Raw genomic sequence first — 19,875 nt, 5'->3', positions numbered from 1 at the left:
AAAATGCGAATCCTGGCCGGCGAACAGAAGCAGCTGTATAAATACGCATTGAGATTTACACCTACCACGTCGCAACACCGACCACCTTCTGCTCCCACCCAACGACCAGCGCCCACAACGCTTGTCACTTGCCAATTGTCGTTTTCATCAACTTAATTGAATTCAACTTCGAACATTAAAAGCAGCGTATAGCGAGGGGGGCTTGGGCGGGGCTGTCAATGAGTGAGTGGCAACCACGTGTTGCAGCTTTGTTGTTTACACAGTTAACGCAGACATCAAATTTGGGCCAGTCTTTGTATAATTTTTTAAAATCCCCACGCACGTCCCCGAGAGCCGCAGTCGCCACCTGAGCCAGATTTGAACGTCACCTTCTCAGACTGTGCGCCGGTCTCTTTCCAACTATAAACAAGTAAAAAACATTGCAGTCAGCTATACCTGACTGCGATATACTCTGTGCGCAGTGTAAATAGAGCTCAAAATTCTTCGACGGGCATGGTGACTCTCAAACTGTAAGCCCAAAGGCAATGACTTTCAAACGGTGTGGTTGGAAAATATCGACGTGTGCGATTCTTGGGGTAAAAGTAATGCAATAAGAGATAAAAGTACGCCAAAAGGCGTAGGCTGCATTAATTGGGTTGGTGACTCTCAAACTGTAACCCCAACGGCAATGGCTTTCGAACTGTGGTCGCAGAAAATATCTGCGTGGCTAATGGTTGCTGTAATGCAGTGACTAATTTGTTGTTCATGTTTATTTGAAACCTCAACTTGATTATTTGAGAGACTTACTCTCCAACTGTAAGCCTGAATGCCTGGTGACTGTCGAACTGTGAACTTAGTAAATGACAATGAATAAGATGCGATCAAACTGTCAAGTCCAGACATGTCGATAATTGCGATTTTGGTATTGGGTTATTGACCCTCAAACTGTAACAAACAGTGCATTTAAAACTGTCACTCAGGGAACCATATATGTCTGGTTTATGGTGGTGACAGTTGATGTGCACTTCATTTTTATCACCTGGTAAACTCACGTAATTTACGTCAAACTTGTTGACTGCAGCTCCAGTTCTAGCGGTTAGCACGCCCACCCAAAGGGGGCGTGGCCAACAAACTTTAAGCACCGTGTCTGACGCACATATACAGGAGTATAAATTGCTAGTTCAAAGGATACGGTGATAGCAAACGATATACTCCTTTTCACTTTGCAAACGGGTATAAAAAAAGAAGACGAAGAACAAAAGCAACAACGGCTGACGTAAACAGGTAACGCATCAGATTTTAATTATGCAAAAAGCTGGCGCTGAAAGACGCTGATTGATTGCCGACACTCAACGCCAATGATGAAGCTTAAAATGGCACTGAATATGGGAATTGAAACAATTGACGTTGTGTACAAAAATCAATAATTAAAGTTGTAATTTGGCAAGAGCACAAAAAGGGGACTAAAAACCTATATACCAACTTTTGTCTCTCCTGTTGATGGGAAATGCTTAGAGAAAATTAAAATATAAGTTCATTGCAAATGAAATACAAATATTTATAGAACACTTTCTGAAACTGGAAGGCCTATAAATATCTGCTTGAGCGAGTATATAAGTATAAGTTATAAGTTAAATAGCTGGAAGGCATAGAGAATGTTGCTTGAAAGCATGGAACTATCCAGCTTTATGCTAGCATTTTGTGTCTGACATTCTTAACCAACGAAATAATTGTCTATGAAATTCCAGAGCGTTGTCCTGCACACATTTCGTCCGGCACTATACGCAGCCTGGTTGAATACAGCTAGCAAAAGGCAACGCACAGAACAAGAAGTTATGAATACTAACATTGCCTGCCATTACCGTGACCCTGCCGCCGGCCTGTCCAGCCTGTCCTGCCAAACGCTTGCACTGTTCCTCGCTGTGCATTCACCTCCGACTCCTGCTCCTTTGTCCGCCATCGCCTCCTCCACTTGCAGACTCATTGGCGCTATCGATGTCGCCGCACTTTTTGGTAAATGACAAAAATGTCCATTAAATTTATTGGACGAATCTGTGCTGGCTGCATCATCAGCAGTCTACCCACCCAATCCCCCGCTCCAACATGGCTCGCTTTTCAGATTGTTGTTGTTGTTGTCAGTCTGTCCGAGCGCTTGCGAATACTTTCGTTAATGGCTGCATTTTTGGGGTTTGGTTTGGGGGGGCCAAACACTCATCGCCCTTTCGGCGCTTTTACGCAACACTTTCGCATAAAAACAGATTTTCATGTTATTTCGACATTTCCTTTAACTTGGGCCAGCTCCTTTTGGCGCACTTCAATTTTATTAAAAAGGAAAAAGTTTATGCGCGACGTTTCCTCCTACTTTTTTTTATTTTTGCCCTCAAACAAGCTGCACAGGACGCATTTCCGAGCTCGTTAAACTTTTTTTTTTATTTTTTATTTTTCTTGACTGGCAGCCGGCATTGAAATTCGAAATGTCACAGCAATAATCTGTCAAGTTGGATTCGTTGTAAGGAGTGCTCGCTGCTCTCTTCTCTAATCGAAAATGCATGCTCTCAAATTTGATTTGGCGGAAGTGCGCTACGATCATGGGCCATACGAGGACGAGTGCGAACAAGTTTCAAATTTCCTGCCAGGACTTGAGAGTCGGCCCTGTCGACGCGCCTCCTTCTGACTTCATAAAGTCCGCACACACACACACACACACACACATCGCTGCACATTTTATTTCCGGCAAATTAGGCTCCGGCTTTGGATCTGACCACAGTAAAGTCGTTTTCCTTCTTAGCAGCAGCTTTTCGTTAGCGTTGACATTGCTCATACGCCCCCTTGCCCTCCTCTCTGCCACCTCATTCGCACTCGGACGATAGACGAGAGCCAATACTTAACTCCCAGCAGACCGTCATCAATACAAAAACATGAAAATGATAACAGACAATTTATTGAAGCGCAGTTCTATGTCCGTTCAGCCACACCCACCACAAGCAGGCAAACCACACACACACACACACACACATAGACATACTCCCAAATGAGTGGACAGCACATGCCTTGCCTCACAAAAGTAGGCAACACAAGATTTGGGCCAGGCACAGTGGGCCCAACAGACTGCACAACAAGCACTTTTTTGATTAAATCAAATATTTAAAGGCTTTTCTAGGCTGACTGAAATCCACAATATTCGAAAGCTTAAGCATGTTTCTTTTTTTACTCTCTACAAGCTTTTGTAGTAGAAAGTTAAAGAAGTTAAAGTTAAAGTCGTTCCATGTTTTTCGTCAAAACTGCGTTTTGAATTCACTTGAGGGATTATTGAATATGGTGAAAAAATATCGACATAAATTAATTTAATATTGTGAAGATTTTTCACAAGAATGGTAACAAAATAACATTAGGGGATATATTGCAGAAGTTTCGAAGGGAAATTCACGTGCCATTCGAAGGGAAATTCACGAAAAGAATTAAAACTCAAAGGGTAATTCATGCAATCATGCTTTAAGTTAACTAAACTTGTAAAATATTTAAATATAAATTTGAGCTTTTTCCCATGCAATATTTAGAAGCAATATTGACATGAGCAATCCGAAGAATAATGGGATTAAAAACTTTGATTAAATCGTGGGTATATTTTAGTGAATAGACATGTAAATATTATTATCCGCCTTTGCCAGCCTAGTGCTTTTTGCTTTTTCCTCGTCATCTTTCCATTCATTTTTCGCCAGTAAAGTCTTTACACATTTTGGCAATCTATGCACATCTTTCAACCATTGTACATTGCACACAATACTGTGCTAAGCCGGGAATCGCAATTGTAGAATAGGCCAGCTCGAGTTCATGATTATTATGATTTGTCGATGCCCGTTTCGTATCTGTATTTCATATTTTGCGAGAAGCAAAAATTGTACGCAGTTTCTATTCCGCTGCGTACGGATATTTATTTATTGCTGTCAATTTATCGATTGTATTTGGCATTGTCGAAATCAGCTTAAATTCTATGTCATGCATTTGTTATCGGGCGTCGAACCCCTAAATGGAAAACTCATTCGCAAAACTCAACTCATGAATCTCATTCACAATGTTCACGCACTGACAAATATGCGCGAGCCCATTTTGAATGCAAAGCTATTTTGCATGTATTTTGATTTTGTCGCTGGCTTCTTATGGCCTTGTTTTTGCTTTTGCTGTCGTTGTCTGCCAGGTGCAAAACATTTGCCAGACACCCCACGCGTTTCCCATGGCCACCCCCTTCAAGCAGCTTAGCAGCCCGTGTCAATGGCTCTGTGCGTGCGAATTTGTTGCTTGCCAGGCTTAGGGGCAGGCGCTGAAGCAGCCAAAAAACCACTGACAGCCAATTAGAGCTGACCCTTTGTCGTGTTTTGCCTGTCGTGACACGAACACGCACAACTCAGTTAGACGTGAATTATTAAGGTTGAGGCCAATTTTTGTGCCGCGCCCATCTCTATTGAGACTGTTGGTAGTAGCTGAAAGAGGCTAAAAGATGAAGCCGACCCTTAGCTAGCTGCACAGACATACAACATATATCTTGGTGACGCCTCAGCTGGAGCATTTCACCTGCAGCTGTGCCGCAGGACGAGTGTTAAGCAGACATTTTTATTTACGTTGATGGCCATAAACATTTGAATTACAATATAATATTTAAGCCAACCCACCCAAACAACGCAGCCAACAAAAAGAAAGGCCAAAGCCAAAGCGAGAGCTGCCACTCCGACTCTGACTGGATGAAGGATTTATGGCTGCTGCAAATCTACGCTACTCACTTAATGCATTTTAATTTATTAAGCTGTCAATTCACACACACACACATACATACACATGCGTGTGTGTTTCTATCTGATGTCTGCTGTCTGACTAAAGCGTATGAATACCATTCAGAACAACAAGCGAGTGCAACTCATTCAGCGACCACTTAAATGTTGTTAATTAACAAACAGCGCCAGCTCATACATGCATAAATCTCCACTCTATATATCCATGCAACTATATATATGTCTGTGTATACATATATAAAGCATGTTCCATGTTGAGGTTGCATTGTTGTCCGTCTCTCTGTTGCACACATCAAGCATTTATGCGTGTTCGCCGCTTGCTGCAGGGCTACCAAATCGTGTTGCCTGTCGGCTAACAGTTTGTCGAAATGCCACTCAAATTGTTGCTGCTGCTTCTGTACGAATCCTCCCCCCCCCCCCCCCCTCCCCACCCCCTTTCAATTAGATACGTGTAAGCCACAGATACGAATGCAGAGAAGCACACATGCAGGTAGAACTAGCAGAGTACTCGACAAGTCGGGAGTGCTCGACTTAAAGATATCCTGAAAACCAATGCTAAGCTGACGTTGCAAACAGTTTATATTTCATTTATAAACAAGTATATATATATATATAAACAAGCATATAAATACATATACACCTGTGCTTCTTCTTCTATTTGCGCCGCCCCTGCATGGGAAAGATATTCTTGGTCAACTTCGGTGTTTAAAGTCCGATCTTTCTGAAATGTTCACAGCTAAAATATGTCATACAAAAGTACCAAAGCGAGAGGGTCTGAGTTCATAAATGATATAACGCATAAATAAATATATATTATGTGTATATGTACGTATGCGTATATCGCAAATTACACCTGCTTGATGGTTATACCCTTTCTTGAACCCATTTCTAAGTCTTGCAGGGTATAATTCAAGTGGCCCTAACAGCTTCACAATGCTGAGCACTTTTGCACACACGTTTTGCTCCTTTGCTATATATAGCTGGGCAAACTTATGCATATGTGTATATGTACACACATACACATACACAGACAGTTAAACCTATTGTCTGTTTAAATATGAGCAACAGATTAAAATCTAATTTGAAGTTGAAACGGTCAAGTTTTTGCATGTTTTTCCACTTCAAGTTTAATTAATATGTTAAGCCCATAAAAGCCTCAACGGTAAACTAAAGGCGGGCAGCTGTTGTTGTTATTGTTGTTGTTGTTGTTACTGTTGTTGTTGTTATTAAGCCTCTGTAAACACATGGCCCTAAGCACACACACACAAGCTGTTGCCTGGCAGCTGAAGTCGAAGTCGAGGCAGATTTAAGCTTTTTGCATTTGAAAAAGCTATATAGCTATAGGAATCACATATTAAATCAGCATAACATATAATAATTATATAAACAACAACGACAAGTGGCGCTTTGTGTCTCTAATGCACATTTTAAAGTGTTGTTAAACACTTGTAGAGCACACACACACAGACACAGACACACACTCACACACACGGCGAGCAGCACTCGACGTGGCTGTAATTTGACGCTGAGAAGTAGGCAACAGAAAATGTTAAATGCATTTCACGCACTGCGGTTGACGCTATGCCATCCCGCCCCGCCTCCATTCCACCCCTCCTCCTGTGCATAGCACTATTTTGCGACTGTCTGATTTTTCAGTGTCTGCCAGTGTCATCGAGTGTGCTGCACGTTAGTGTTGACATGGGCGTGGCACATGCCGCCTGTTAAATTTTAGGCATTTCGCAAGCACGCATTGCAAATGCCGCCCACTGCTGGCACCTAACCACACCTCAACCCGCCCCCCTCTGCCGCTGCTGCTGCTGCACAGGACACTATTCAAAAGTTTATGCAAATTTCAATTAGACAAGCAACACCCCTTCCCACACCACAGCGGTTGTTCAACTATTTTTATCAGCCAGCTTTTACGCTTATCCCGAAATGCAAATGTCCTGACAACATTTTGATGCCTGCCAGCGACCAGAGCCGACACCAGACGCATTATCCGTTCACGCCCGGCCAGATGTGATTTATTTATTAGATTGGCTGGAGAACTAAGGGCTGCGGTCCTAATGTGACCACAGCCAATTTTGACGCCAATGTGTGTGGCGTATGCGTGATATTTTAGAGCCTAATTTTTGCGGCAGAGGACACGACAGTTTATGGCATTAACATAATTCGAACTTGTTGCACTGCGTTTCGCTATTATTATTGCATTAGGTTGATTATAAAAACATTAGAAAAATATGTGGTGTCAAGCGTATTAGTACACTGAGCAAAATAAGTAGTAATGTAGTGAAATTATTTAATTATTCTTATATTTATCTAATTTATATGGTTTTTATATCCTGCCGTAACAGGCAGGAGGAAATATATTGTATCTTGTATGTTTGCTTGAATGTGTGTAATACGCTTATCAAAACAACGTACATGGTTCCCTACTATGCGATTCTCATAAATTCAAGTTTAACATATTGTGTTTTCAATCTAATAAGATATATTTCTGTTCATTTTGCTTAATTTACTCTCGTCCTCTCTCCATCTTTCCCTCTCTATCTCCTTCCATCTCTGTCTGCCTATCTCGCTCTATCTCCCTATAACTCTCTATGTCTCTCTATCTCCCTATCTCTATCTCTCTTTTTATCTCTCTCTCTCTCTCTCTCTATCTCTCTCTATCTTTCTCTCTATCTCTCTCTATCTTTCTCTCTATCTCTCTATCTCTCTCTCTATCTCTCTCACTCTATCTCTTTTTTTTATTCTCTCTCTTTTATTCTCTCTCTCTCTCTCTTTCTCTTTCGTTCTTTCGTTTTCGTTCTCTATTTCCCACTGTCCCTCTCTTTTTCTCACCACTGCACCCTGCCTCTCATTCTTTCAATTGACTTTTTTATCTTTCTCCTTCAATTCTTTTCTTTTTCAATATATTAAAAAAGTCACCTAAGGGATTAAAAATCCGTACTTTTCCATTATGTTTTGAGGAGCAATCATATATTTGGTCTTCCCTTTTTGTCTCAGTGTATTAGTGCATGCAAAAATTCTTACACATGTGTTTTGCAGAACTTGTTCAACACTTTTATCATTGGAATTGCAAATTTTTTGTCAGTAACTTGAGAAAGACACATGGCAACAGCACAGCACGCGTCCCAAACACACATACACACGCACACACACTCGCTGGGGAGGGTTGGTTGGGAATATATGACATCAAAAAGGTAGCGAGTCCATGCGCAGCTGGTATTTAACATATTTAAGCCCAAAACTAAAAGAGCAGAATTAAAATTCAGCCCAAATGAAAAGGAAGCAAATGGAATAAATTAAGTTGAAAATCGCTTTTATATTGAGGCCGAGGAACGTCCACAACGCATTCCTCCAAACGTATTCCCGGAACTTGTATGTGTACTACTTACGTACACTCGGAGAAATCATAAAAGAAAATGTAATCAAAGAAATTAAAAATGCTGACAAAATCCCTGCCAAATTTCGAAATCATCTGTAATAAAATTATTTGTAATTTTGGAATATTCAAGAAGGGAATGAAAATCGTAAGATATCTTCCCCGTTTAGAATGTCCTTTTTCTTCGAGTGTATTTATGTATGTGCGCGTGTCTTCAAATGTTCCCCGAGCTGAATTGTTGCTTTTATTGCACGTAAATAAAGTCATAAAGTCATCATTACACGCTCGCCAACAAGCACTGACATTGAGCACAAAGCGACAGACAGTGGGACAAAGGGCAAGCAACCGATGGCAGAGCGGGGGGCAAGGGGGCTGGTGGTCAAAAGGTCGGGGGCTCAGAGGCCATCATCAGTTTGCAGTTGATGGCATTGCCAAATTCAAAAGGACAAAGTTTTGTGGCCGCGATAAAAATTCGAAAATGTGCACAAATTACTTAAAACATATTAAAAAGTGGGCGTATCATACGCCCACAACGTTGACAAAATTAACAAAAAGAAAAATAATCCAGCACACACACACGCATAAAAGTGAATTCCTTTTGGAAACTTTTGCTCTTGCTGACAAAATGCGGGCAGATTTTATGCACTTTTATGGACCGTTTTGTCGCTGCAATTTCACAAAAATTTTACATCAACTTTTAACTTTGTTATTAACGTTAGTAAATTCAGTTATATGCATGATATATCTGCACACAAGGGCACATAATATATCAGTACCTTAGTTAATCTGTGTTTCCCAAAAAAAATATATATCTGCATGTAAAAATACATATATTTTTTGCCGCCGTATCGAAAGCCCTCATCTGCTGTGCTAAAAAAAAACTTGCTGCTAACAAATTTTCAAGAGTTTTCCATAGTATTTCGGCTCCAGTAAATTTCAATTCATTAAAGCTTCCAAATTGCAGACCATTTTTGTAGAAATTATCCCTTTATTTTTCTTGCACTGTGTGCTTTATTTAATATTTTCTTTTCTCCTGAATTTTTGAATTAAGTTTTGTGTACTAAATCACTTGGCATCAACAGTAAGTACTGTGAAGAGTTTTCTAATCTAAATAAAGTTCAAGCATAGAATTTGTAAGCCCCTAGCTTAACATTTAAATTTCATATTTTAAATTCGTTAATATATAAAACGTAACTTTCAGTTTTTCGCGAATAAAAATCGCCCAGAAATCAAAGCTTTCTACTTGGTAAGAAGCAAAAGTGCACATTTTTACAACTTGGGTTTATGTGAAAAAAGAATGGATAAGCAGTAGCTTTCGCAGACAAGCAGGTCCGACTGGGTCTGTGCACGCAATTGCGTGCCTGTGCCTGCTTATATTCATGTGTACATATTCATTCTTTCGCTGCATCGATGTATAGATGCATATATATGTATGCATGTACATACATACATACATATATTACTATTTGGCCGATGTGCTTGCATTTATATACTATGTAAGTATGTATTTAATTCTCACTTACCGCCTGCACCATATGTTCTGATCTTGGCTTGTGCCGGCTGCTCTCCATGCTGCGCGCATATCGCAGAATTGTACATTCGTTTTGTTGACACATTGTTATTATATAAACACTTAAACACACACATTAAACGAACACGCACTTCACTTAATTATACTATTTATTTGTCACGCACAGCTCAAAAATTAAACTTTACACTCGCGACATTTGCTAATTGGCGCGTACAACGGTTCTTTTTGTTATCGATATACGCTGACAGCCGGCACTGCTGCTGTGGCCTTTTCCAACACTTCGATTCCGTTACATGAGCCCCATCATAACAAAAACAGCTGACTGCAGCGTGCAGTGGTAAACGCAAGAAAAGTGTTTGGCGACGAAATGTTGCAAAATCTTTCGCGGACATTCTTGCGCCGGCAATACGCCAAGGCTGCCGCACAAATCAAGACAAAAGAAATCGAACAGAGCCACAATAAACCGCTTATTAGCTGCCGACGCACACAATTCAATCTGCTGCAACATGAGCGAGCCGACGCCAAGTTTGGCACCCTGCCACTGTGCTCCAAGGGTTGGCTGCATCATAAATCCAAGGGCGATCACTTTACGCTCAATGCCAGCATCACAAGCGCGCAGCTGAAGGCGGAGATGAAGAACTTGAGCGAAGTTCTGTCCACATCTGAAATTGAGCTGCATCCGCAGCTGCTAGAGAACCTGCAGCAGGAGCTGGGCATAAAGCAGCTGACGGGCATTCAGGCCCAAGCCATGCCCATTGTGGATGGCAGCTTTCACACACTAATTGCCGCCGAAACGGGCTGCGGCAAGACGCTTGCCTACCTGTTGCCCGTGCTAAATAAGAGGCTCAAGGGCCAATGCCCAGAGCCCGGCGAGCGACACTTCAATACGCCCAGCGTGCTGATACTCACGCCCGGACGCGAGCTGGCCACACAAATCGCACAGGTGGCCCGAAAGCTGTGCGCGAACACGGAGCTAAAGGTGAAGGCACTTCTCGGCGGAAATACCAAACAATTAATGCTGAATCCACAATTCGAGGAGGTAGACATATTGGTGGCGACTTTGGGCGCCATCAGCAAGCTGGTAACAACTGGGATCTATCACATGGAGCAGGTGCGTCATGTGGTGCTAGACGAGGCAGACACGCTGCTGGACGATTCGTTTACGGAAAAGCTCACCTACTTCATGAGAAGATTTCCCGTAAGTTTGCATTTTCCCAACCCAAAGCAGCTGTCTACATTTCTGCTCCTTAGTTCCACAGAAATCATGTGCAGGATGCGCGCATTGTGGGCACCCAGCTGCTGCTCGCCTCGGCCACAATGCCCACCAATACACGAGAGATCCTGCAACGCGTCATCGATGTAGAAACTATACGTGAGGTGGTCAGTCCGCACTTGCATCATCTGATGGCGCATGTGACGCAAAAGTTTCTGCGCATGTCCAAGGCGGATCGTTCGGCCAACCTGTTGATCCTGGTCAAGCAGGATTTGGCCAAACGTCGTCCCTTGATTGTCTTCAGCAACAAGTCAGCGACCAGCGACTATGTGTCCATATTTCTAAACAACAGCGGCATCAATTGTCTCAATCTAAATGGCGATATGTTAATGAAGATACGTTTGGGCCGCTTCGAGGAGTTCCAGCGCGGTCAGTGCGATGTCCTGTCCACCACAGATGTGGGCAGTCGCGGCCTGGACACAACGCGCGCACGTCATGTGCTCAATTTTGATTTCCCGCTGCACATCTCCGACTATATACATCGCTGCGGCCGCATTGGACGCGTGGGCAGCTCGGAAAAGACACTGGTCACGAATTTCATTTCATCCCGTCGCGAGATTGATGTGGTGCAGCGCATCGAGCATGCGGCACGCACGGGCGGTCTGCTGCCCAATGTCAATGCAAACATTAAGAATATCATCAACAAGCGCATTATGGCTGACATGAAAGAGGCGGGCGTGCCGATGCCGCAGGAGGAGGCATTCTAGTATACAATTGTTAAATAAATTTTTGTCACGAAGAACACGTTTTCCAGCCCATAAGGTTTTCTTGATACCTGATGTGTTAAGTTTTTCTTCATTTATTTTACTTCAATTACCAGCTTCATATGCGCAAATAGTGATAGCCACTGTTGGCCATCGGGCGCCGCACCTTGCTTGGCGGCTTGAAGATCTTGCGCTTGGCAATGAGTATATCGGAGTGGATAATGTCGCTGCCGCCATTGGTTGAGGGCGAGTCCATGAAGTGCATTGCTGCAACGCCCTTGGGCTTGAGCAGCACGGGCCGACAGCCGGCAAACTTGAAGCGTATGGTGCCGGCGCAGTTGAGTCGCAAATTGGGCTGCACCAGCTTGGGGAAGGCCTCGCACAGCGTGGGTTTCGGTTTAAGCGCCTTGCTGGGATCATCGCCATGGCACATGGCTGCCGCCAGCGTGCTCCATTCGAGGCGACGCACGCCTGGCTGTGCCTCGAATCTGAAGGCGGGCTGTCTGGCATGTATATAACGTTTGGAGATCATTTTCTCATATGCATCTGCAAGCACATTCCAATTAGTTATCGGTAAGCCAGATATTTTGGCGTCTACTCACTCGCATAGTGTACGAGGAAGGGCTGCAGGCTGCCCGCTCCGCAGCCGTATTCCAGCCACTCGTACAAATGTATATCGTCGCGCCCGCCAAGGTATATAGCAGCTGGCGCCAAATCCCGCCAGAGACTGTCGGGTACATCGTTAACATTCAGCTTATATATGTAGGGTATAAACTCCCGAAAGGCGTATTCGCCCAGCGCGATGAGCCCGCGTATGGCACGACTGATGTACTTGAAATCTGCAGAAGAGCAAGGATAATGTTATTAAATGTATATGAAAAGTTCTATATATAAAGACAATCGTTTACCCCGCTCATTGCACACGTCGCGTCCCTCAAAAAATCTGTTCAAGCGTCGCTTAATCAAAAATAAACACTCGGCATGCAGATAACCACTCTGTGCCGCCATTTGGCCAATTGTTTCACAGAGCTCATCGACGTAGCTGTTGCCCACGGGGCTGGCAAAGTAGCTGGAAAGCTGCTGCGGCTCCTGCTGCTGCTGCTGTTGCTCGGCGGCCTCGCAGCTATCATCGTCCAGCTGCAGTTTGTAAATGGTCTGCCCCTGTGATGTGTCGCTGGTGATGGTAATCTCTGGCACCGTTGGCTGTGACTGTTGCGGCTGCTGCGCCTGCTGCTGCTCCTGCGCCTGCTGTTGCTGCGGCTGCTGCGCTTCTAGATCCATGGCTTGACTGGCATACTGTTCAGCCTGCGCATCGCCGCTCAGGCCAGGTTCCAGCTTAAGCACTTTATCCAGCTCCATTGGCACCGGTGCTGCTTGCTGTGATTGCGGCCTGCCATCGGCCACCTTGATTGTCTCATACGGCGCCATCAGCTGGCTGATGAGCACCTCGGCCAGATGAAAATACTCCGGTCGGCAATTGATGTGATTCGCCTGTGTGTTGTAATTGCAGGCGCGCAACAGGCGCCAGCAGCGTTGGCTCACCTGATCGTGCTGCTTGAACGCGAGCAACTGCAACATTTTACTGACTATCACGCGATAGCAGGCGCCCATTAAAGGCGTTTGAAACGCCTGCGTAACGGCCACGCTGCGTGCCTGGGAGTCGCCAAAGATTGCCGCTACAAGGGAGAAGTATTTTGGATGAACAGTTAGCAGCAGCAGCAGCAGTTCCAAGCACTTACCAGTTACCAGGCTCTGCACAAACTGTTTCAACTGTTCGGTATTCTTGTCCTCCACCGGGCAGATGCAATGAAAGTCCGCATCATTTGGCAGCGAGAGCGTAATGTCCTTTTGAAACTCATCGCGTAGCTCAAATATCTTATCCGAGTGAAAGAAATAGCTGCCATCGTAGTCAATGCAATCCCAATCGCTGTCCATGGCACCCAGCATGGGCGGCACATCCGCATCCTTGAGCACCTCATTGACCAGATCGTAGGTGACCACGCCGCCCGAGTGACGCGAATAAATCTTTACATTCTGTGAAAATATATGAAAATCAAGCATTTTTTAAAAATAATAAAACGGTGGCCATACATTAATCAGCTCCCAGACTTTGTAGGATGCATCTTCCGCCAGGCGCGCGCACACATCCTGCGAGAGCTCCACGTCCGTCTGGTCATGTTGCTCCCAGAAGATTTTTATGCTGCGCGGATCAAAGCCGGCGTAGCTTTTGTGGTGACTCTGCAATGCGACAAAAATGCTTTAAAGTTGACAACCTCCAGGTTTCCTTAACTTCCTCCTACCACTTTGCCGGGATTGTTCGCCATTTCCGCAGCCACACCCACACCCACACCTTGTCCATGTCCAGCCACAGCAAAGGAAGCATCAAAGAGATTATAATTGCTTAAACTGGTCGTTGGCGTTGTGGGCGTTGTGGCCATGTTTACATGCGTGGGCGTGGCTGGCAAGCTGCCCATGGGCACGTTAACATTTGTGGCTGAGACAGAATTTTTGCTACCAGGCTCCAATTTGGTATTCTTTGAGCGTGACTTTGTAGACTTTTTGCTAATTTTGCCAAGCGACGATTTGGCCGGCTCCTCCGCCGAGCCACCGCCTGATGTTTTCATACTGTTTTCGTATGTTATTTGCGTTATTTATTTCACCTTTGCAACTGCGCGACGTTTCAAGCGATATTTTATAAACAAATTTGGCAAACAGCTGATTGATGCTGCCGATACTTTGTGGCGGTCGGTCGATAGGCAGTCGATACTTTCATAGGCCAACGATACATTGACAAAAAGTACTCGGACAATTGTTGCGGCTGCCCACCAAATTCTTGTCATAAAATAAGGAAATTGGACACCAGATGGCGGAGGCAGCCAATGTGCGTCAGAATCTGCAGAATGTGCCGTCGATCTTTGAAATATCAGCAGCTGAGACGCTGGACAATCTTATCTATCCAGCGCTGAGCAAAGTTTTCGATTACTTTGGCCTACGTTTGGACTTTAAGCTTTGGGGCAACATACGCGTACGCGAAGAGCTATCGCCGCTTGTTACATGGATCCTACAGTATTTGTATTTGCGCAAACGCGCCTCCTCCTTCGGCGAAAGCTTCTACGGACTGCAGCGCACGGCCAGCAGCACCGGAGAGCTGCTCACCCGCCGGCAACAGTTCAGCTCCGCGACGCTATTGACTCTGCTGCCCTATGTTGAGCGCAGGCTGCGAGCGCGCAGTGCCCAGCATGAGGACACCTATGCCTGGGAGTCGAAGCTGATTAATCTGTTCCATGTCTATAACGCCTCCAAGGCGGTGCACACATTCCTGTACCTAATCAAATATGCGTCCAGCCACTCGCCGCTGTTTCGTGCGCTGCGCCTGACGCTGCGCTATCCCAGCGAACCGCCCCAGGAGGACAAGTGGACGTACTTGTTCCTCAAGATGCTCGAAGTGCTGGCCTTCTTCCTGCAGTTCATACAGTGGTGGTACTCGAACGATCAGCGCCGCAAGCTGGGCGGCACACTACAAAATCCTGAGCCCCTGCCGGAACGTGAACTGCCCCAGGAGCTGAGGGAAACATTGCCAAAGAGCGGAGAATGCCCCGTTTGTTTGCTGCCGCTGCAAACGCCAACAGCGTGCGCTGTATCCGGCTATGTCTATTGCTGGAAATGCATTGTAATGCATCTCAAGGAGAAGGGCACTTGCCCCGTGACCAGCTATCCGATTACCATTGAGGATCTGGTGCGCATCTATGAAGCGTAGCAGCCCCAAATCTGTATTTATAGATTTAGTATTGCATTAAAAAGAGTTTCAGTTCCATAACAATTATGCGTCTGCCAAATAGCAACCAAAATGTACATTGAGGCACAGATAGACATGATGGAAATCCAGATATGATGTCCATATATGGCACGCTATAGCCAAAGTCAACGTGTATTCACAAAACGAAAAGACCGAATAGGCTGTAAGTAGAAGAAAGAATACAATAAATACATATTTTGCTAATATTCATTTATATAATAGCACTTAGTGAGGAGGAAGTTAAGGCAAGACGTACGATATTTTAAAGATAAGGCCAGTGAGAACCAATTAGAAGCAATCTTTCTTATTAGAACTTAAATATCTGGGATACTCGTGTACGGTCTAATACAACATGTGTCCAATTGGACATGTTTTTTCTTACTGGATTCAAATTAACTGGAATATAAATTTACAGGATAACGCTATTAATGTCCAACTGGAAATGCGGTTCTAATAAGATCCAGCGTATCTGAGATACGGTTGTACAATATAGTTCCAGTTAAACCCAATTGGGCATACTGTTTCTAATTGGATTCGAAATATCTGGGATACGGATGTACGAGATATTGCCAGTGAGACCCAATTAGAAATCTTATCAGAACCGACGTATCTGGGATACTGATGTATTGGACGTTGGGATTCCAAGACTTTTTGCCTATCGTAGACTTAAGATATTTCAACAGACAGTCGGACATGGCCAGATCGAGTCTTCCAATTGATCAATAATATATACGTATAGTCGAAAAATGAAAAGGCTTCAGCCAAACATACCCATTGTCACACAGAATCCCGTGTGCAGCAGATAAAATGGCCACATGACCAGCATGGCGGTGCAGGTCGTGATTAGCAGCTTGCGTTTGATGCGATTCGAAAGCCTCTCGTGCGGCCCCATTGACTCAGATGCACAGTACCTCTGGCTCATATGGGAGAGACCCAACAGGCCGAGGCCCGATATCCAACTGGAGAGTGCTGTCGCATTGTGAAATGTGCCCGACAGATGACCATAGTGCGCCATCAAAATGGAGCTCAAAGTGTTCTGCACCAGAAACAACAGCGACAGGCATTTCAGTAGACTTGCCAGCCAGGGCAGGCCGCGTCTCCGATAGCGCCAGTGCAGCCAGGCCGCCAGCAAGCGTGCCGGCAGCTGCACCCATACGATAAATATCCACAATTGTTGCTGCTGCCGGATCACCGACGACATGGACGGCAGAATGTTTAGCACCTCGCAATGCGTATACGTGGAGTTCTCAAAGTCGTATATCAATGTCATCAGTACTGTATAGATTGTGGTAAAGGGCGCCAGCGCGCAGCCAACCAGCAAGAGATTAGACAGCGAGATCCTGAATTGCCGCACAGAGCTTCTCGTCAGGTCTTTGTCTGAGATGGGCAGCAGTTTCTCCATATTTTAAGGCATTTACAAGTTGACTTTCTTCTCTTTTTCTCTTATTGAAATAAAAGCTAAGCCGTTGACAGTGTGATTCAGTGTGATTTCTTAAATAAAATTAAGTAAACTTTGAGCTTAAGCTAATACCGCATATGTATATACAGAATACGCCGGAGATACGGTCGCTGGACGTGGAGCAGTCTAGGAACGCGTTATATGCACACCGTTCCGGGCATCGCAGACAATGCTGAAGGCATAAAAGTCCCAATAGGCTGTCATATGGAAGCCCATATTGGTTAGCACCACAATATACTCGAAGAGCGCAAAGAATGTGTACACTGTGTAAGGATAAATAAAGTTGGCATTAATTTGGAGAATGACAAATCGTATTGATTGCTTGCTTACCGCCGGCCTCGCAGCGGGCATTGTGCCGCATGAAACAGTAGCCGGCCAGGCCGAAGGCCAGCACATTGACCAGAAAGAGATTGCGCTTGTAGCGCAGCGACTTCTCCTCGTGCGGCAACAGCACGGATTTGCGTGCGCTCCGATTCAACAGATACGAGATCAGCATATAGCACTCGCTGCTGGCTATGAAAACGACAAACGAATTCCGATGGATCTCATAGTTGTCCGCCGATGTCCACAGCGACAGGCAGAACAGCGCCACATTCTCGATAACGTTCAGCGTACAGGCCAGAATGCCGAACATGCGACGATTGCGCTTAATATGCTCCCTATAGTATTCCAAGTACATGTAGGCCACGGTTAGGCGCAGCGGCAGATGCAGGATAACGGCCAAGCGCCAGACCGTCTTCTGTGGCTCATAATTGCCAATTGCCGCCGATACCGACGGCAAATAGTTGGCCACGTCGCAGTGCGTAAATGTGGAGCGCACAAAGTCATTTAACAGCGACCAGATTACGCAGAAACTAAATGCGCCCAATGGCAGGCTGAGGGCAATTATCGATAACCGGGCAAATGTTAGGCGAAAGTATGCCTTTTTCGGGTCGTTCAAGCGCTCGTAGGTGGGCAGCATGGCGGCGCTTTAGATTTTGCAAGTAATTGGTTTTTTTTTCTTGGTGGGCGTGGCGCGCCTCCACATTAGCCGCACGCGCCCAATTGTTGTTGCTGTGAACAGTTATTAACCTTTCAACCGAAGCTACATTTTTTGATTGCAACGCCAGCGCGTAAACAAATGCCAATGTCTGGTATGCAGTTAACCAAAAATTTCCCATCATCCATTAAAAAGTACCAAACAATAAGTTGCTAGCTAAACTTAACATTCATGTTTATTTGGTTGCATACAATTTGCAAATGATTAAATTAAATTATATTAAATTGGTCCGTTAACTTGAACCCAAAAGAATGGCAAGGAGTAGTACTGGCCTGATAAAATATATGGTGATTACTAAAATTCATTTTTGCATCTATACAATTTATATGCATACGAAAATTAAGTTGATCCCTTTTACTTGCTTTATTTTTTCTTTAATTAATAAAACTACCTAGCATATTCATCTAGGTTGCAAGCGCTGCATACATGCCTTTTTATCCAAGTATCGATAAACAGTGGCTGATTGCAATGATAATATCGATACTTTTGCGTGTTATGCCAAAAAAAAAAAAACAACAAATCCCAAAACAACGCGCTCTTTTTTTTATAGTTTTTTTTTTATGAGCAAAGTACCGCATCGACATGGACATACTTTTGGCCAACGTGAACAGTCTGCAGTTCAAGGCGGAGCGCGACCTGATTGAACAGGTGGGCGCCATACCGCTGCCGTTCTATGGCATGGACAAGTCCATTGCCGCCGTATGCAATTTCATCACAAAAAATGGCCAGGAGTGCGACAAGGGCAGCGCCTGCCCGTTCCGGCACATACGAGGCGATCGGACCATCGTCTGCAAGCACTGGCTGCGCGGCCTCTGCAAGAAGGGCGACCAGTGCGAGTTTCTGCACGAGTACGACATGACCAAGATGCCGGAATGCTATTTCTATTCACGTTTCAATGCCTGCCACAACAAGGAGTGCCCGTTCCTGCACATCGATCCACAGAGCAAGGTGAAAGATTGTCCCTGGTATAAGCGCGGCTTCTGCCGCCACGGGCCGCACTGCCGGCACCAGCATCTGCGGCGTGTGCTCTGCATGAACTACCTGGCCGGCTTCTGTCCGGATGGGCCCAACTGCAAGCACATGCATCCGCGGTTCGAGCTGCCGCCCCTCGCCGATCTCAGCAAGGATCAACTGCACAAGAAACTGCCCACCTGTCACTATTGCGGCGAGCTCGGACACAAGGCGAACTCGTGCAAACAGTATGTGGGCAGCCTGGAGCATCGCAATAACATTAACGCCATGGACCACAGCGGGGAGAACAACGAAGATGGCGTGCCCAATCATCCGCCGCCGGCGTTTATAAAAGTGCCGACGCCGCTGGAGGAGATCACCTGCTACAAGTGTGGGCACAAAGGTCACTATGCCAATAAGTGCCCCAAGGGTCATCTGGCCTTCCTATCGAATCAACATAGTCATAAATAGTGTTAAGCCCTGAACACCCATTGTACATCTAAGAATTCAGTTAGTAGTACAGATTAAATCTTCCGTCAGACCATCAAGCATCACAACTGTTATACATTCCAGCGATAACATGCAAGCTGTTCTCACTGGTGCACATTAACATAACGGACTGTTTTCGATTGTGTTCATTCTTGCATTTTTTTAAAAAACGTCTAGGTACTTGAATAAATAAATGCCTTACAAGTTCAGCTGGAATAAAATAATAATAAAAGAAGAAATCAGTTGCAATTGCATCACGTCAAATCATCAATCATACCAACTGGCATACTGTACAGCGATAAGCAATAGTCGGCAGACTGTGCTACCGTCTAGCGATTATTAACGGCAGGATACCGATATTTGGAGAATCACTTGTTCCCACTGGAGCGCAACAACTTGTAGTGCACAATCTAAAAATGCAATAATTACGTAGTCAAGACACTTTTTGAATTATCTAAAAGCATATTTATGCTATATTTGCTTAG

The 19,875-nt window shown here is 44.7% G+C and overlaps 6 protein-coding genes and 1 long non-coding RNA gene across 7 annotated transcripts; 4 read left to right on the top strand and 3 right to left on the bottom strand.

Annotated features, from left to right (window-relative positions):
- Positions 1-9,841: 9,841 nt before the first annotated feature.
- On the top strand, positions 9,842-11,699 carry LOC115765910 (probable ATP-dependent RNA helicase DDX28). Its single transcript, XM_030709655.1, has 2 exons — positions 9,842-10,877; positions 10,931-11,699. The coding sequence occupies exons 1-2, from the start codon at positions 10,047-10,049 to the stop codon at positions 11,657-11,659; spliced, it is 1,560 nt and encodes a 519-aa protein (XP_030565515.1). The 5' UTR covers positions 9,842-10,046; the 3' UTR covers positions 11,660-11,699.
- A 53-nt stretch (positions 11,700-11,752) lies between these two features.
- Positions 11,753-14,348, bottom strand: LOC115765894. The gene is made up of 6 exons (XM_030709637.1): positions 13,957-14,348; positions 13,748-13,894; positions 13,396-13,690; positions 12,565-13,332; positions 12,259-12,495; positions 11,753-12,202 (listed from the first exon to the last, which is right to left on the bottom strand). Exons 1-6 carry the CDS (start codon positions 14,278-14,280, stop codon positions 11,775-11,777), a joined length of 2,199 nt encoding a protein of 732 aa, XP_030565497.1. The 5' UTR covers positions 14,281-14,348; the 3' UTR covers positions 11,753-11,774.
- A 79-nt stretch (positions 14,349-14,427) lies between these two features.
- Positions 14,428-15,435, top strand: LOC115765895 (peroxisome assembly protein 12). The gene has a single exon (XM_030709638.1). The coding sequence runs from the start codon at positions 14,520-14,522 to the stop codon at positions 15,411-15,413; it is 894 nt and encodes a 297-aa protein (XP_030565498.1). The 5' UTR covers positions 14,428-14,519; the 3' UTR covers positions 15,414-15,435.
- Positions 15,436-15,453: 18 nt separating this feature from the next.
- Positions 15,454-16,877, bottom strand: LOC115765897 (post-GPI attachment to proteins factor 2). Its single transcript, XM_030709640.1, has 2 exons — positions 16,224-16,877; positions 15,454-15,613 (listed from the first exon to the last, which is right to left on the bottom strand). Exons 1-2 carry the CDS (start codon positions 16,852-16,854, stop codon positions 15,477-15,479), a joined length of 768 nt encoding a protein of 255 aa, XP_030565500.1. The 5' UTR covers positions 16,855-16,877; the 3' UTR covers positions 15,454-15,476.
- Positions 15,535-16,210, top strand: LOC115765898. The gene is made up of 3 exons (XR_004018161.1): positions 15,535-15,615; positions 15,675-15,787; positions 15,868-16,210. It is a non-coding gene; the product is annotated as an uncharacterized LOC115765898 (long non-coding RNA).
- Positions 16,878-17,017: 140 nt separating the features above from the next.
- LOC115765896 (post-GPI attachment to proteins factor 2) lies at positions 17,018-18,012 on the bottom strand. The gene is made up of 2 exons (XM_030709639.1): positions 17,242-18,012; positions 17,018-17,174 (listed from the first exon to the last, which is right to left on the bottom strand). Exons 1-2 carry the CDS (start codon positions 17,870-17,872, stop codon positions 17,038-17,040), a joined length of 768 nt encoding a protein of 255 aa, XP_030565499.1. The 5' UTR covers positions 17,873-18,012; the 3' UTR covers positions 17,018-17,037.
- Positions 18,013-18,473: 461 nt separating this feature from the next.
- LOC115765929 (cleavage and polyadenylation specificity factor subunit 4) lies at positions 18,474-19,548 on the top strand. Its single transcript, XM_030709674.1, has one exon. It carries the CDS (start codon positions 18,533-18,535, stop codon positions 19,370-19,372), a length of 840 nt encoding a protein of 279 aa, XP_030565534.1. The 5' UTR covers positions 18,474-18,532; the 3' UTR covers positions 19,373-19,548.
- Positions 19,549-19,875: the final 327 nt, after the last annotated feature.

This window comes from Drosophila novamexicana, unplaced genomic scaffold (genome assembly GCF_003285875.2).
Source record: "Drosophila novamexicana strain 15010-1031.04,08,12 unplaced genomic scaffold, DnovRS2.1 tig00001059-arrow-arrow-pilon, whole genome shotgun sequence".
Lineage (NCBI taxonomy): Eukaryota > Metazoa > Arthropoda > Insecta > Diptera > Drosophilidae > Drosophila > Drosophila novamexicana.
Note: the sequence above shows the minus strand (reverse complement) of the source record. Positions and strands in the feature narration are given on the sequence as shown.

What these genes read in the sequence shown, in the direction of transcription:
- LOC115765910 (XM_030709655.1), top strand. Translation starts at nt 10,047, where the DNA reads ATGTTGCAAAATCTTTCGCGGACATTCTTGCGCCGGCAATACGCCAAG. An exon ending in ACTTCATGAGAAGATTTCCC is followed by an intron (nt 10,878 to 10,930) that starts GTAAGTTTGCAT and finishes TCTGCTCCTTAG; the next exon opens with TTCCACAGAAATCATGTGCA.
- LOC115765894 (XM_030709637.1), bottom strand. Translation starts at nt 14,280, where the DNA reads ATGAAAACATCAGGCGGTGGCTCGGCGGAGGAGCCGGCCAAATCGTCG. An exon ending in CGAACAATCCCGGCAAAGTG is followed by an intron (nt 13,895 to 13,956) that starts GTAGGAGGAAGT and finishes GTCGCATTGCAG; the next exon opens with AGTCACCACAAAAGCTACGC. An exon ending in TGTGCAGAGCCTGGTAACTG is followed by an intron (nt 13,333 to 13,395) that starts GTAAGTGCTTGG and finishes TCTCCCTTGTAG; the next exon opens with CGGCAATCTTTGGCGACTCC.
- LOC115765895 (XM_030709638.1), top strand. Translation starts at nt 14,520, where the DNA reads ATGGCGGAGGCAGCCAATGTGCGTCAGAATCTGCAGAATGTGCCGTCG.
- LOC115765897 (XM_030709640.1), bottom strand. Translation starts at nt 16,854, where the DNA reads ATGGAGAAACTGCTGCCCATCTCAGACAAAGACCTGACGAGAAGCTCT. An exon ending in GGGATTCTGTGTGACAATGG is followed by an intron (nt 15,614 to 16,223) that starts GTATGTTTGGCT and finishes TTCTACTTACAG; the next exon opens with CCTATTCGGTCTTTTCGTTT.
- LOC115765896 (XM_030709639.1), bottom strand. Translation starts at nt 17,872, where the DNA reads ATGCTGCCCACCTACGAGCGCTTGAACGACCCGAAAAAGGCATACTTT. An exon ending in TGCCCGCTGCGAGGCCGGCG is followed by an intron (nt 17,175 to 17,241) that starts GTAAGCAAGCAA and finishes ATCCTTACACAG; the next exon opens with TGTACACATTCTTTGCGCTC.
- LOC115765929 (XM_030709674.1), top strand. Translation starts at nt 18,533, where the DNA reads ATGGACATACTTTTGGCCAACGTGAACAGTCTGCAGTTCAAGGCGGAG.